Source organism: Hyaena hyaena, unplaced genomic scaffold, assembly GCF_003009895.1.
Source record: "Hyaena hyaena isolate Hyena2069 unplaced genomic scaffold, ASM300989v1 scaffold_146, whole genome shotgun sequence".
Lineage (NCBI taxonomy): Eukaryota > Metazoa > Chordata > Mammalia > Carnivora > Hyaenidae > Hyaena > Hyaena hyaena.
This window is the reverse complement of record NW_024080778.1, coordinates 1,257,883-1,271,735: the sequence shown is the minus strand read 5'-3', so window position 1 is coordinate 1,271,735 and position 13,853 is coordinate 1,257,883. Positions and strand designations below refer to the sequence as shown.

Here is a 13,853-nt window from a genome sequence, read left to right as displayed (position 1 = left end):
AAAGCCATTATGTAAGCCATGGTTAGAATTGTAAATCCAAATTAATCTTCAAAGCACACAGTGAAAAAAATGGATGTTTCTATAACCATTATGCATTGGCTGCACTTTCTAGTTTGTAAAAAATTAAAAAAAACACTTTTTAATTTAAAAAATCTTTTTAATTAAAAAAAAGCTTGATCATGGAATGGAAATGAAATGAAATGGAATGGAAAAAAATTAATTAATTCTTCTGACACCACTGATATTAGTACAAATTTGATTGAGGTATTAATTACTTAAACAGGATGCAGAGTTTCTAAATGATGTGCTTTGGGTTGCCTCTTGGGAGGTGTTTTAAGGCAAGTTCTGGTTGCCTGCTATTAGGAAATGATGTTCTGTGTGAGCAGGGGGGCGGACACAGTTCCTGTTGTGTCCCTGATGGCTAACAGTAAAATTTGAAGCTTTGAAAGCTGCTGGTCACTTCTGGGTACAAGAATATACAACCAGCTTCTGTAATAAAAAACACAGGGAACAAGAAAGAGGTGGTCCATCTGTGAAGGGGAGGATAGAAGCCCCACACTATTAAGCCATTTAAAATTATTTCCTTTTTGAGTTAAGAATTTTTCCATGATTTAATAAAAGTTAGACAAAATGAAGAAACTACATTAAAGTCAGGTTCTGTAGGGAAGAATGATAACACATATCATCTAACTTCTGGAGTCATAAAATGTTAGTATCAGAATTTCTCAGGGACACTGTATAAAAGACTGTAATTATAGCTTTTGAAAAACATTAACCTGGCCCAATGCCTCACAAGATCAGAAAACACATTAACCTAGTTTATAAAGAGTAAGAGGAAATTTGAAATAAATAATGAAAATTCGTCTTACTTAAGAAGAACTCATTTAAGATATATAAAATTCCATATTCTACTTGGATGTTTGATGAGGGAAGGTCATGAAGCATAAACTCTAGCCACGATTATATGTATGTCTGGAGTATAATTCAAGTCATGTTTTACAAGATTCAGATTTCATAGCTTAAGTGTGTGGAAATGCCAAACTAGGAACTATTGGGAAATGTTTAGAATATAAGAGAGTGTGCTAAAATGTTTCAGTGTAAAAGCCAATGATTTAGTTGAACTGGGTATGAAGGAACACAGCATAAACAAGAAAGAGGGGGATAGTGCTGAGACGGGAGAGCCTCATATCTTGTTTTGAGTCTTTCATGGACTCTGTCTTTAGTCACTCTTAATCATGTGTATTTTCCCAAGCAGTCTCCTATTAGTCTTCACGTGAAGTTCTTAATAATTCTTCGAGGCCCAGTCATAACTCACTTCTTTTGTGAGACTTCTCTGAGGCACCCAGACAGAGCTGGTTTTTATCCTCTGTGCTCCTCAAGCACATTTTAACTGGCTAGATCTTAATATTTTCACATATTTATATAATCTACTTGACTAGGCAGCGAATTCTTCAGGTCATATATTTTGCACTCTCAGTACCTAGGTCAGGGCCTAGCAAGTAAATACTGATTAAATTGAAAGAATGAATTAATGAATACAAATATTATTAAATTCCTTTTAATGGATTTCCTCCGTCATTTTACCACTCAAACCATCATACCTCTATCATTGGAAGGAGATTCCAGGTTTTTTTAAAAAAAGTTTTTTTAATGTTTATTTATTTTTGAGAGACAAAGACAGCATGAGCACAGGAGGGGCAGAGAGAGAAGGAGACACAAAATCTGAAGCAGGCTCCAGGCTTTGAAATGTCAGCACAGAGCTTGACGCAGGGCAAGAACCCACAAACTGCAAGATCATGACCTGAGCTGAACTCAGATGCCTAGCCAATTGAGCCACCCAGGTACCCCAGGAGTTCCTAGTTTTTAGGCAGTGGTTTCTCTTTAAGTATCTGGGATTTTTGTGTTAATTATTTATATAATTCCAAAATTTCTATTATACTTCAAATTCTTACTATGAAATAATTTCCATTATTTCCTCTAAAAACAGGTCTGCTTTGGAGACTATCGATAAGACATGTCATTATAGAAATTCGTGAATATTTGATTAAAAAGTTTTAAATGGAGTAATTATTTTTTTAAAAAGAATAAAATTCTTTCTGACTTCTCCATCTCATGTGCTGAGTTTTTGGGGAAAAAGGGATGAGTCATTTATTGGTTTTTCTCAAGATTATGAAGCTGTGACCTCTGTAAGGAAGCTCTCTTAAACCTCAGGAAATTAAAGAAGTAATACATTTTTTCACTACTTAACAAAACCAGGACCCAAGGCTACCACCTCAGATTAAAGGCAAAGCTAGGTATTTGAGAATCTGTGTTCTGATTAGGTCCCCAAACAGAGACTCTATCACCTCTCACCAGATATCCAGAGCTGAAATTAGCTCATTCCATTCCTTCTAAATATTTAATAAATTGTTTCTTGTTGCTGAACTCAAAATGGAAATGACCCGGAAAGAAGGAAAAATTAACAGGCTTCCTCTGCCCTCTGTGATTAAGCACACTTCCCTAGCGTGCCATAAAGGAAACAAATTTATGGTTCACAAAGGTCTATCATTGTACACTACACTCAGTAAAAAAATATTTCTATTGAGTAAAGTGTAAGTGCTTTTCCTATTTTAAATCAACAATGCTGAGAAACACTAGCTGCTAATGTTTAAATATCCTATGATCAGCAGAAGGAGGACATAAATTTAGAACTATAATATATGCTCATCCACTATTCAGGTTTATTTTCTATCTAGACCAGTACTGTCCATCAGAACTTTCTGGAATGATGGCAGTGGTCTCTTTTACTAGATCCAGTATGTTAACCACTAAGGCAAGTGGCCGTTGAACACTTGAAGTGTGGCTAGTTCAATTCTTAGGAATTGGATTTAAATTTTTAGTTAATTTTAATTAATTTAAATTTAAATGGCCACGTGTGTATTACAAACTACAAATCTAGACTGTGTAAAACACATAAGAATTCAGTCAGGTGAACTGAATTCCAGCCCCGTTCTTCAACTGACTGCTTTGTGATCTTGGTCAAGTTATTTAATCACTCTGAAGCTGTTCCTTTATCTGTGAAGTGAAATACTAGATGATTCCTAAGATTTCTTCTAAATCTTTTACACTCTACTGTAGCCACACAGTGCAACTAGAAATTGATACAATTACTTTTCCACTATCCTCATGAAAGTCTTTTAGTTAAGCCACTCCTATTCATGAACACAGATACACAAATAACCCATAACACACTAAAGAATTTAAGAGATGCAGGAGAAAAAAGAAGTTTCATAGTAATTCTGTTGGATTTATCCTGCCTACTCGTACTCCCGGTATGCAATGACACCTATCGGGAGAAAAATATAAAAGCTGATTCCTTTGTATTAGTACTTGATTTGTTGACTCACTGATTTATAGCATTCAGTCATTCAGTTTATGCACAATAAGTACCAAGCACAATCATCATATGACCTGATATATGGTATGGAGGAGAGGCAAAGACAGCTTCTAACTTAGCTTAGTGTGAAGGAGTGTGATTGTATGCATGAGTGTGCATGAAATTTTCTTAAAGAAGGTGAATAAAGCAGATCTATTTGTAAAAGAATCCATTAAGACACATGTACTCTGTTCTGCCCTTAGCCCTGGGTTACAGGGCTCTTTCTGTAGGGCCCATGCTTTAGAGAGTTTTCTCTGGCTGCACTCTTCATGTGTAGCCTGCCCCTGGGCTTCAGACTATGCTGTGGGCATTAGGCGTCCTGGAATTCTCTGCCCCCAAAACAAGCTCACTTCAAGGACTGTGAGTTGCCTCTACTTCGGGTCTGCTCTTCCAAAGGTGAACCACACCACTGGTGTGCACAATAAACTGGAAGAAGAAGAAAAAGTATTTTGAGGCATGTGGATATAGTTTGATCCTGGGAACAGCCCAGAATGTCTACAGGTGAGAGCTCCAGTCTCATAAAGCTGAGGGATGAGGTACGTGTGGGAGGAACAGGGAGCAGGCCAGGTTCGGAGGCCAGGGCTGGGTCACAGCTCTCTGCATGCCCGAACACTCTGGCTTTGATCTCCAAGGAGTGCAACAGTTCTGCATTTGAGCTTTTCAAGTCACTGTGAGGACATACCTGTGAAGGTCATAGGACAGAACATATTTTACTTGCCAGTTTATTAATTTGGTTTATACCTGTTAAATATTTCAACACATTGTATAAGGGCTTCCATGTGTACTCTTGCCCTAAAATTTGCACATTTGCCCTTTAATCTTCAGATGTTAGGCACAGGATTTATATTTTATATTTGAGAAGTTTCTTCTTAATCTGACAATGAGAGATGAGAATTTGGTAAAGAGATTTGAATTTCATTAATATCTTCATACTAGAGTGATATATTCTGCTCCTGTATAGCTCTATAATATGTTGGATCCTAAAGTTAAAAGAAATGATAACTAGAGAGGTTGATTATAAATCTGAAGGAGACCATTTTTTAAGGCTTTCTTCCACTAAAACTTAATATATGACTATTGTTTATTACATCTAATTATTTACAGAATATGTACATGTGCATATATAATTTGGCTACATGGCTATATAATATGTGTACATTTATAATGAAAACAGAATAGAATGACTGACTTTTAATATGGAATGGGACTCAGATATCATTTAGTCTCACCACTTTTACAGATGAGGCATCTAAAACCTAGGTATCTTAATTTGTCTAATACAGCTTACTAGACCTTCATCTGGAGCCAGCGTGAGATAGTTGAAAATAGAGCTGATGTGGGGCGCCTGGGTGGCTTAGTCGGTTAAGCGTCCGACTTTCTCTTAGGTCATGATCTCGCGGTTCGTGGATCTGGGCTCTGTGCTGACTGCCAGCTCAGAGCCTGGAGCCTGTTTCAGAGTCTGTGTCTCCCTCTCTCTCTGACCCTCCCCTGCTCACTCTGTCTCTCTCTCTCTCCTAGAAATAAATAAAAATATTTAAAAAAATAGAGCTGATACACATCCTAGAGGTTGTGAAGAAAAACAAAATGAGATAGAGAAGAATACAGACAGCAATCTATTCAGCCTTGAAGACTGTCTTTTTATAATTCTGTAACTTGATTGTGTTCTTTTTTAAAACTAAATTTAACGTTTATTTTTAAGAGAGAGAGAGAGACAGAGACAGAAACAGAGTGCTAGTGGGGGAGGGGCAGAGAGAGAGGGAGACAGAATCTGAAGCAGGCTCCAGGCTTGGAGCTGTCAGAACAGAGCCCCACACAGGGCTCAAACTCACAAACTGCGACATCTAGACCTGAGCCAAAGTTGGGACGCTTAACCAACTGAGCCACCTAGTGCCCCTTGATTGTGTTCTTAAACCACTACTGAAAACACTCCCTCAAAAGTTGACTTCTTGTTTCTAAAACACTGAGCCAGCTTTAAAGAAAAGTCAAACATCACTGTGTATTATCATACCAACATGACCTTTTGACACTTGTGTAGAAGTTCAGTGCGCGGGAATCCACAGCAAGTTCCTTTGAGTTGGGCAATTGGACAGGACTGTGCAATAGCACTAGGTATTAGTTGTGCTACTTTATCTTGGTTCACTTGGAAAACCAAACATTACAGGCTTTAGACAAAAGCATCAAGGAGATGGGAAGGACTCTGTTGGTGTGGCATTTACTTGTACTTCACTGACAATCAGATTAAGGGAGGATAATAAAGCATTAGAACAGTTGCTAAGGCATCCCAGCAGGGCAGTGTGCACAGTGGAATTAAATGCAGTTTCACTCGAGATTCCATTGTTAAAGTCTAGTCTAATAGCTAAATATCCTAAGGATGATTTTGGTCATTTTTGTTATTTGTGATTTGAAGGTCTGGGGTTTTGCTTTCTCTGCCAGATTATAATCACAAAGAGAAGCCTGCTGTTGTCTCTCATGTCTGCCATCCATCCTGCTGATCAAGACAGCTGGCAAAGCAAAGGAAAATTAAGTAAAATGATGAGTTTTAGATGAGGGAGAGCAATGCATTATAACTAAAAATATTTAAAGCAAATCTTCACATATTAGTTGTTTCAATTTTATTTTAAATGAAGCAGAAGCAATTATTTATGCCTATGTTATTAGCTAACATAAAATGTATTATATTCACTTGAGCCACATGTATTAAATGTGCTTGCTGGCAAAATTAAAATACACTGAAATTATCTATAACATCTTCAGAAACTAAGTCCAAATTTCACTTTAAGGAAAAATAACAGCAAATTTTTTTCTGAGTTTTGAACTCTCTGACACTACCAGGAACCAATGAGTAACACTTTAGGTACTCTCGTAATTCAGAAAGAGATAGATGGATATACTATCGAGTTTGCATATATTTGGGAGGAGAGTGAGGGAGGAAGAAAGGGTTTCAGAGTAGGAAAAGTGATTTGGTCTATAAAGCCTTGGATGTAGACACTTTGGACCAAAAAATAATCTCCAGGAAATTGGGATGAGTTGGCATATCTATCTTTGATGCTTTGGAGAACTCCTACCATATTTGTCAAAGAAGGAAACAGTAAAATATCAGAAGGAAAGATAACTTCAAAAATATGATTTAATAGCCATTTAAACCTCTGAAGAACTTGAAAAATAAAGATCACTGTACTAGGGTTCATAATTTTGGCACTTCCAATTGCGGTCAGTCCTCGCTTTGATTCTAGGATCTAGTTTGATGACCTAGAGCAGTTCTCTTCTTATTTAAAAGGAGTTCAATTTATTTTAGCTCAAGATTCCGTGTTTGAAAACTTCATCCTGAACTTCTCAGAAAACCCGAAGGTCATGTTTACAGAATAGATGCACAGCAGGATTAAATAAATGTGGAACTGCGTGAGCTGCAGGCCTTCTTTTTTCTTCTATCAGAGATGCTGTTAATCTTCAGATGATTATTTTTGCAATATAAAATCTATGTCCTGGATTATGAAAACTAATTCCCCACCTGACACACTCATAAACAGTTTTGTAAGAGCTAATTTTAGAACACTCCTAGTTTTTTCATTTCATCATCAGAGACATTCTACATTTTACAAAATTCTCCAGTGCCTCTCAAGACCCTCTTATAAGTCAACCCTCCTCCACGACACAAACCAATAAATGTAGTGAGTTTTGCATGCTGTGGAAAAGATGAGGGCCATGCTTTTTATTATCTTTCCTTGTTTTAACTGGTGGATGAGAAGACAATTGTTATGAAAAATTGACAATTTAAGATGATAGGGGAAGGCCAAAAATAAAAAATGATAACAGCAAATAGGACCAAATGAATAAGTTACACTATTGGTCACAGTATTTGATACACTGCAATTTAGCTGAGAGCTATAATCAGATGGTTCTCACCCTTTATATTTCAGAGTGGGCTTTCTGTATGCTAAGTTATGTCACCAGAGATTCATCTTAATAGTGATACTTCTTATTTATGGAACTCTTTGTAGTTCATAAAGCATTTCCATATTATTACTCTTTCACTTGCTTCTCATCATAACTCAAGGAGATAGGTGAATTAAGAATTACTGCCTACTGTTACAGATTAACATGTAAAAAGGATCACAATCTATAGTCATACACCCCCATAAGCAGTTTTGAGGCCAGAATTACTGATGCAGTGTGTTTTTCTGTCTGCCAGACTTCTAGTCAACACACACATGCACATGTGTGTGCACACATATGTGATATTTAAAAGGAAAAACAAAGAAAATTTCCAGTGAAATTTTTCTCCCGTGAAAACTATTATTTTTCCAGTGTTATCTTCTTTCCTTGATATGGGTTAAAATATATAAGCGCTATTTAAGTTAACAAATATAACTAGTGGTTTTTAAAAAAATGATAGCTTCTTAAACCATAGAAATATTTCACTTTAAGAGGGGAAGACGAATTAGAGGATTATATTGCTTCACAAAAAGACTCTGAATAGGATTGCTTGAAATAGCAAAATTCCCCAGAACATTTAAGATATGTTGATTTATGAAAATCTGATTCATACAGAACTTTACAGGAATACATCTGTTATATAAATCCATGTTCACCTGTAATTTACTCTAGGGGAAACAACTGAGTGATAATAATAACACACTCATATAGTTCTTCGTTATGCATTTTAAAGTGCTTTCCCCTAACTTATTGCATTTGTCTTTGGCAACCTTATAAGGGAGGCAGAGAGGGTATTATTATCCTTTCTTTACAGATTAGAAATTGAGAGGTTAAGTGACTTGCCCAAGGTCAGACAGACTATTCATTCATCTACTGCTATTTGAGTGATGTAGTTTTAACGGGCTAGGTCAAGGAAGTAAGGTTCTTCCTCCAATTTTTTTTTTTTTAAGCAGCTGTGAAGGCTATTAAAACAGAGGTGGATGATCTCACAAATGTAATGTTGAACGAAAGAAGCCAGACACAAAAGTGTATATGCTGTATGATTCTATTAATATAAAATTCAAATGCAGGCAGAATTAATTTATGGTGGCAGAAGTCGGGAGGGTGGTGAACTTTGGTAAGAGGTAGATGGTGACTGGAGGGTAAAGAGGGTTTCTTAACATTGTACTTCTTGCTCTGGTTTGTGGTTACATAGTTATGTTCACTGTAAAAATTCACTGAGATGTACTTGTGGGAAAAAAAATATATATGGAAGTTTTCTTTTAAAAGGGTTTTATACATAGTATATAGTTATGTCACTGTGAAAATTCACTGAGATATATTTGTGATTTGTATATATACATATATATGGAAGTTTTAAAAGAGTTTTATATCTTTAAAAACAAGACAGCACTTTAGAAGATCATTACATTACACATATCCTTTGAACATTTGTGATTTCAATCAAGTTTCTTAGCTGCATTCTAAAAATGAGAATATGAACTAAATCTGAAGAGTTTAAAAAGAAGAAATGATTTGTTAAAAAGTGTCTGGGATCACCTTCATATGAAAAGTTGCTATATGAAATGGGAAATCAAAGCAAACAAAGATAACAACGTAATTCATTGAGGACCAGTGGAGCTTTTATATTTAATGACATTAAACTAGGAACTTTAGGGAAATGCCCATTAAATTGTGATTCACATAGTATATTGTAGAATATATCTTCAGGAAGATAAGATTATAGTTTTTAAAATATCTATTTTATTTTAGAATTTTTATATGAGGATGCTGCATTGGGCATCAAGGTAGAAAGCCAGCGGCAATGATGAAACTCAGAGTAGAATGTGCAAACCTGGGGGGACAAACATGGGCTCCTGAGAATCCCAAAGAGCCTTCAATGTAACAATGTTTGGGAGGAATATGTTTTGACCATCATCCAGGATAGAAATTACAGCTGCATTCAGTTGCTTAAGGCAGTTTCAAAATTTATATTGTAGTTTCTAAGAATCCTTCACCCCTGTGACCCTGTAACCAGGAGAACTAATGCTGTCTGTACTTGTACTCAAAGTTGCCACTTATAACACAGGTTTTGTTTAGTTTTTACGTATTATCTTTTTTGTTGCATTTCTTTCTTGTTTTTAAGACGCCATGATTGTATCCCCACTTTCAAGTCACCTGTATCAATTCTCTATCTTGATATTATATATCAGGAACAAAGAATTTCGGGGGGGGGGTAGGGGGCGGGTTAGATCAGACTCCATTCCAGGGTGCTTTCATCTCACCAGTGATGTTTCAAAGCCACCTCCACCACAGCTTGTACTACAGCTCAGTGACCTTTCTCCCCAGGAGGGCTGTTGAAGGCATCCTGTTCAGGGAGAAGCCTTGAACTTTTAACCCCTTCACACATTTGTTTTAATTCCTGACCAACTGCTGTAATGTTGTGTGTTAGTTGCATTAGGACCTAGCTAACTTATTTTGTGAAATAAATGTTATACCCTAAACACCTGTGTGCTGCGTGCCACAGATTGTGTAGAATATGCACGATAAAGTCTACTGTGATCATTACATCCAGGACGAATGTGACATAGATGTCCTCTAGAATTTGGGTTATTATAATGTCAACCTATGTTCCCCAGTGTTGTTCATGTCATAAAATAGGTCATAAAGGTGGCTCCAGAGATAGGGAGGAAAAGACAGGGAGAGGTAGCTTGAAGGATTTCTACGCTTCAAGGCTCAGCAAGCTGCTTCAATTACTCTTTCCCTGGCAAAGGCTAAACAAATCATGAGGAATGGGACCTGCATATCTCCAAATAAGTCCATGTGGAATCATTTAATAATCTTTTTTAATGGCGGGGATCAAGAAGGCACAACTGTTCTCCCTGGGTGGAGCCCTTCAACAACAAAAACTCCTTGAATCCCTGTGGAAGGTTCATTACACTATTTCAAGGTTAGTAACACCTGAACACTTTGAAGATTCATTTCTATTTAAACTAATAGGCATATCCTTGAACTTAATCTTCCTTTAAGTGGCTGAACAAAGCAGATTCGATCCTTTGACCTTCCTTGCTGTCATTCCTCCCACCTAGAATCTCCCACACTTTTTTCTCTCCGTCAGTGGATGTGCTGCCTTTTGATCTTCATAAAAGACAGGCACATTCTTTTTTTTTTTTCACTTTTACTAATTTTCGCTCTTTTTCTTGTAAGTCATATGATGATATGTTTCTTACATATAATCTTGACCATTCTTTGAATAATTTGGACTTCCATTATTTTTAGTATAGAAAAATAAATCAAGATACTTGCCACCAAGCCTTGCTCTCCCGGTTTCCCTGGTTCACCCTTAAAAAAAGAAGAGAGTGATAATATTTATTAATGCTATAAACATTAAAAAGCCACTTTAATCTTTTTTTTTTTTGACAATACCCACAGGGGCGCATGAATGTCAAATATACTTTGCAGGCTAAATAGAGGAATGCAAACACAATGTAATGAAAAGAGAGCCAATGTTCTTTCTTTAAATTCATTTTATAAACGTTTTAGGATTTAATAAAACAAGTCTAGATTACAGTAGAGATTTAAGAATTATGCCAAGAATGTATTCTAAATAAAACTAGTAGGAATGGTTATATTGTAAGTCAATAAAGGGTCTTAGAAAAACATTTAATTGTAATTCCAGTAACATTTATTATGTTTTGTTCACGGTGACATAAAGATGAGGACCCAGTCCTCTTTATGAAAACTCAGAACTTCCATATACAGGATAGGGAGATAATTGCCTTAGTACAGGAATTAAATAATAAAATGTGCAGAGTTTGATTTTGAATTTTAGTTTTCCTGGATTAATGATGGCTGAAGTAATATGTTTTAATAAAATTAATAGCATATGTTAAAATACATAGAATTTGTGCTATATCATATCACTATCATAGTTTTCTAGTACTCAGATTCCTACAAAATTCCTTATTATGTTTTATTGTCATATTATTATATTGATAGTCATTGGCAACAGATATTTTTTAGAAAAACCATTCTTGTAATATCCAATATATTTAGAAGTTGTTAGACTTTAAAAATAAGTACTTCCGATTTGTTTTCATAAAACCTTTTTCTAGTGGTTATTATTGTATATGAAAATTAATTCTGAGACTATACATCCAGTTCAATTTATCTTTGTGGAATTAAAAAACTTTCTCATACCTTTGTGTAAAAAGCCCTATTTCTTACTCAGATGAATAAACTATATCTATTTAAAGGATGACATAATTTTGCAATTATTTACAGCTTGTCATACCTTATTTACCTTTATCTTATTTTTTAAAAGTAATCTATACCTTGAAGAATATACAAGACCCAATGATCTGATTAGTTTTGTACCATCAAAGTGGTTTTAACTACTCTTCTTAGTGGAAGAAACACTCATTGTATCTTTGTTGGCAACCAGCAATTATTTGGAGAGCTTTAAATATCTCTAGAGGTATGCTTTCTCTATCTTTTGGGATATGATTCCAAGTAAAGGTGAGACCTTCAAAGACAGTTTCAGGATGAAACCACTACCTTTGATGATTCAGTGAAAGCCATCCTAATGACCAGCAAATCATAGGCTGGGAGTCAATCCTTCATTTCATATGAAAAATTTACAACCCCTTTCAGAAAGGGAAATGGGGTTTCCAAGAAGAGGTTGTCTCAGAAAAGTGATAAAATACTCTATAGTCTTACAAAGAGCATCGCTCATTGGAAAATACATAAATATATAAATATAAAAATGAAATACACCAAAAACATTAATTGCTATGGCTGACTTTTTTTCTTTTTGGTCTTCTTCAGTTTTAAAAACTTTCTACTTTGTGGATAAATGTTTTCATGATTTGTACTATGAAAACACTCAGGAAAATAATTTAAGTCAAAGCAATAGATAAATAGATTAATTTGTGCAGCAATAAATTTGAATTTCAAACCCTAAAGCCATAATATAAATGTAAAAAAATTTTTTTATAAATGTAAAAATTTTTAACCTTTTTCATATATTTCTTTAAACTACTGGTTATCTCTACCAAATCAAACCATTAATGTAGTGTCCTATACTACTATATTATTGACACTTGATCAATCTTACAACTAAGTACTTAGATCTAAATATTGAGATTGCTTTTAAATCATTTTTATTAATAAACTTCACATATAAAAGAAAAATGATATTCAAACCATACCTATTGATGTTTTAACCATTAATATTACTGTTTTATTACCTTTTTTTTTTTTTGGTCAATGATTTACAAGGGAGTAAACATTAAAAAGATTTACCTCCTTTGCTCTCCATAGATCATATGGGACTTTATTTTTTCTGTTACTGATCCTTTGGAGAAGGATTGATCCTAGTCTTTCACCTATATTTTCAAGCTATTGAAACTCCCATGTAAGCCAAAGACATTCATGTGCTCTAAGGTAGTCAGCACACAAGTGGGGTCAGGAATCATGGGCTTTTTGAGGCTTACCTGAAAACCAATTTCATTTCCCTCTCCAGGTCTCTCTGTGGTTCATATGGGCTTCCCATGCATTGAGTGGTAAAGAAGAATCCTGCTGACAGGGCCCTCTCTGCTTGGAGACTTTTCTAGAGTTCCCAATTCCTGCAACTCCCTAACCCCATGGCCCCTCCTTTCCCCACTGCATCCCAGCTCTGAGCTCTTAAAAAGAATGGATCCAAAATGCAACTCACGGGCACTCCAGGCATCCCCCGGGGGCCGTCCTTCCCTGTGTCCCCGGGAGGCCCTCTGGGGCCAGGAGGGCCTGGGGGTCCTGGAGGCCCAGCCTGCCCTTGGTCACCCTACAAAGGAGAAGGGAACAGACCAACAATGACCATAAAAGATAAAGACCCAGGTCTTCTTTTCAACACTTTAAATTTGTTATCTAATCCACATTTACACTATGAAAAGAACCAGAACAATAAAAAACATGAAGCCTGTAGGCAATTTGCCTGCCAGCAGGGAGCAAATAAATATTCATGCTAGGTGAACTGAGTAGATGCTATTAAAATCAAAGCAGCTCAGGAACCAGCACTCTCAGCTCTTGGAAATAGAGTGTATGTTATCATGACAACTCAGAGCTGGTAGAAAAGTTTTGCATAACTTAATTTGTGACAATGCTGCTTCAGTTATATTCACCTTGTTTAATAAAATAAATGGCTGCATTTGTAGTTGGACAAATGTGTTTACTCTTTCATAACCTATAAAATTAAACATACAAGCTCTTGTCAAGCTGTATAATAATTTATAAATTACCAAAGCCAGAGAGCTTGGAAACTGGATCTATTACTGGATATAATTTAAGTTGTTTTTTTTTTTAAAGAAAAAATTAGGCATTCTATACCTTTTTACTTTGGTACTTTCATATACATTTCAAACACATGCAGCCCATGAGACATAATTTTTTTCTAGAATATTTCCAAATAAACACCCCACCCCACCCCCACCCCCACCCATGAGAGATAAATGGTAAAGCAACAGTAAATGGAGTAATAACCGAATGT

At 35.7% G+C, this 13,853-nt stretch overlaps 1 protein-coding gene across 2 annotated transcripts in view; it reads right to left on the bottom strand.

The window, feature by feature from the left end:
- The window catches only part of COL25A1 (collagen type XXV alpha 1 chain), a 455,910-nt gene that overhangs the window by 102,389 nt on the left and 339,668 nt on the right, over positions 1–13,853 (bottom strand). For both annotated transcript variants that reach the window (XM_039238752.1, XM_039238753.1), the window contains exons 9-10: positions 13,044–13,151; positions 10,634–10,669 (exon numbers count right to left, since the gene is read on the bottom strand). In XM_039238752.1, the coding sequence (XP_039094683.1) occupies positions 10,634–10,669; positions 13,044–13,151 (144 nt within the window). The remainder of the gene's footprint in view (positions 1–10,633; positions 10,670–13,043; positions 13,152–13,853) is intronic.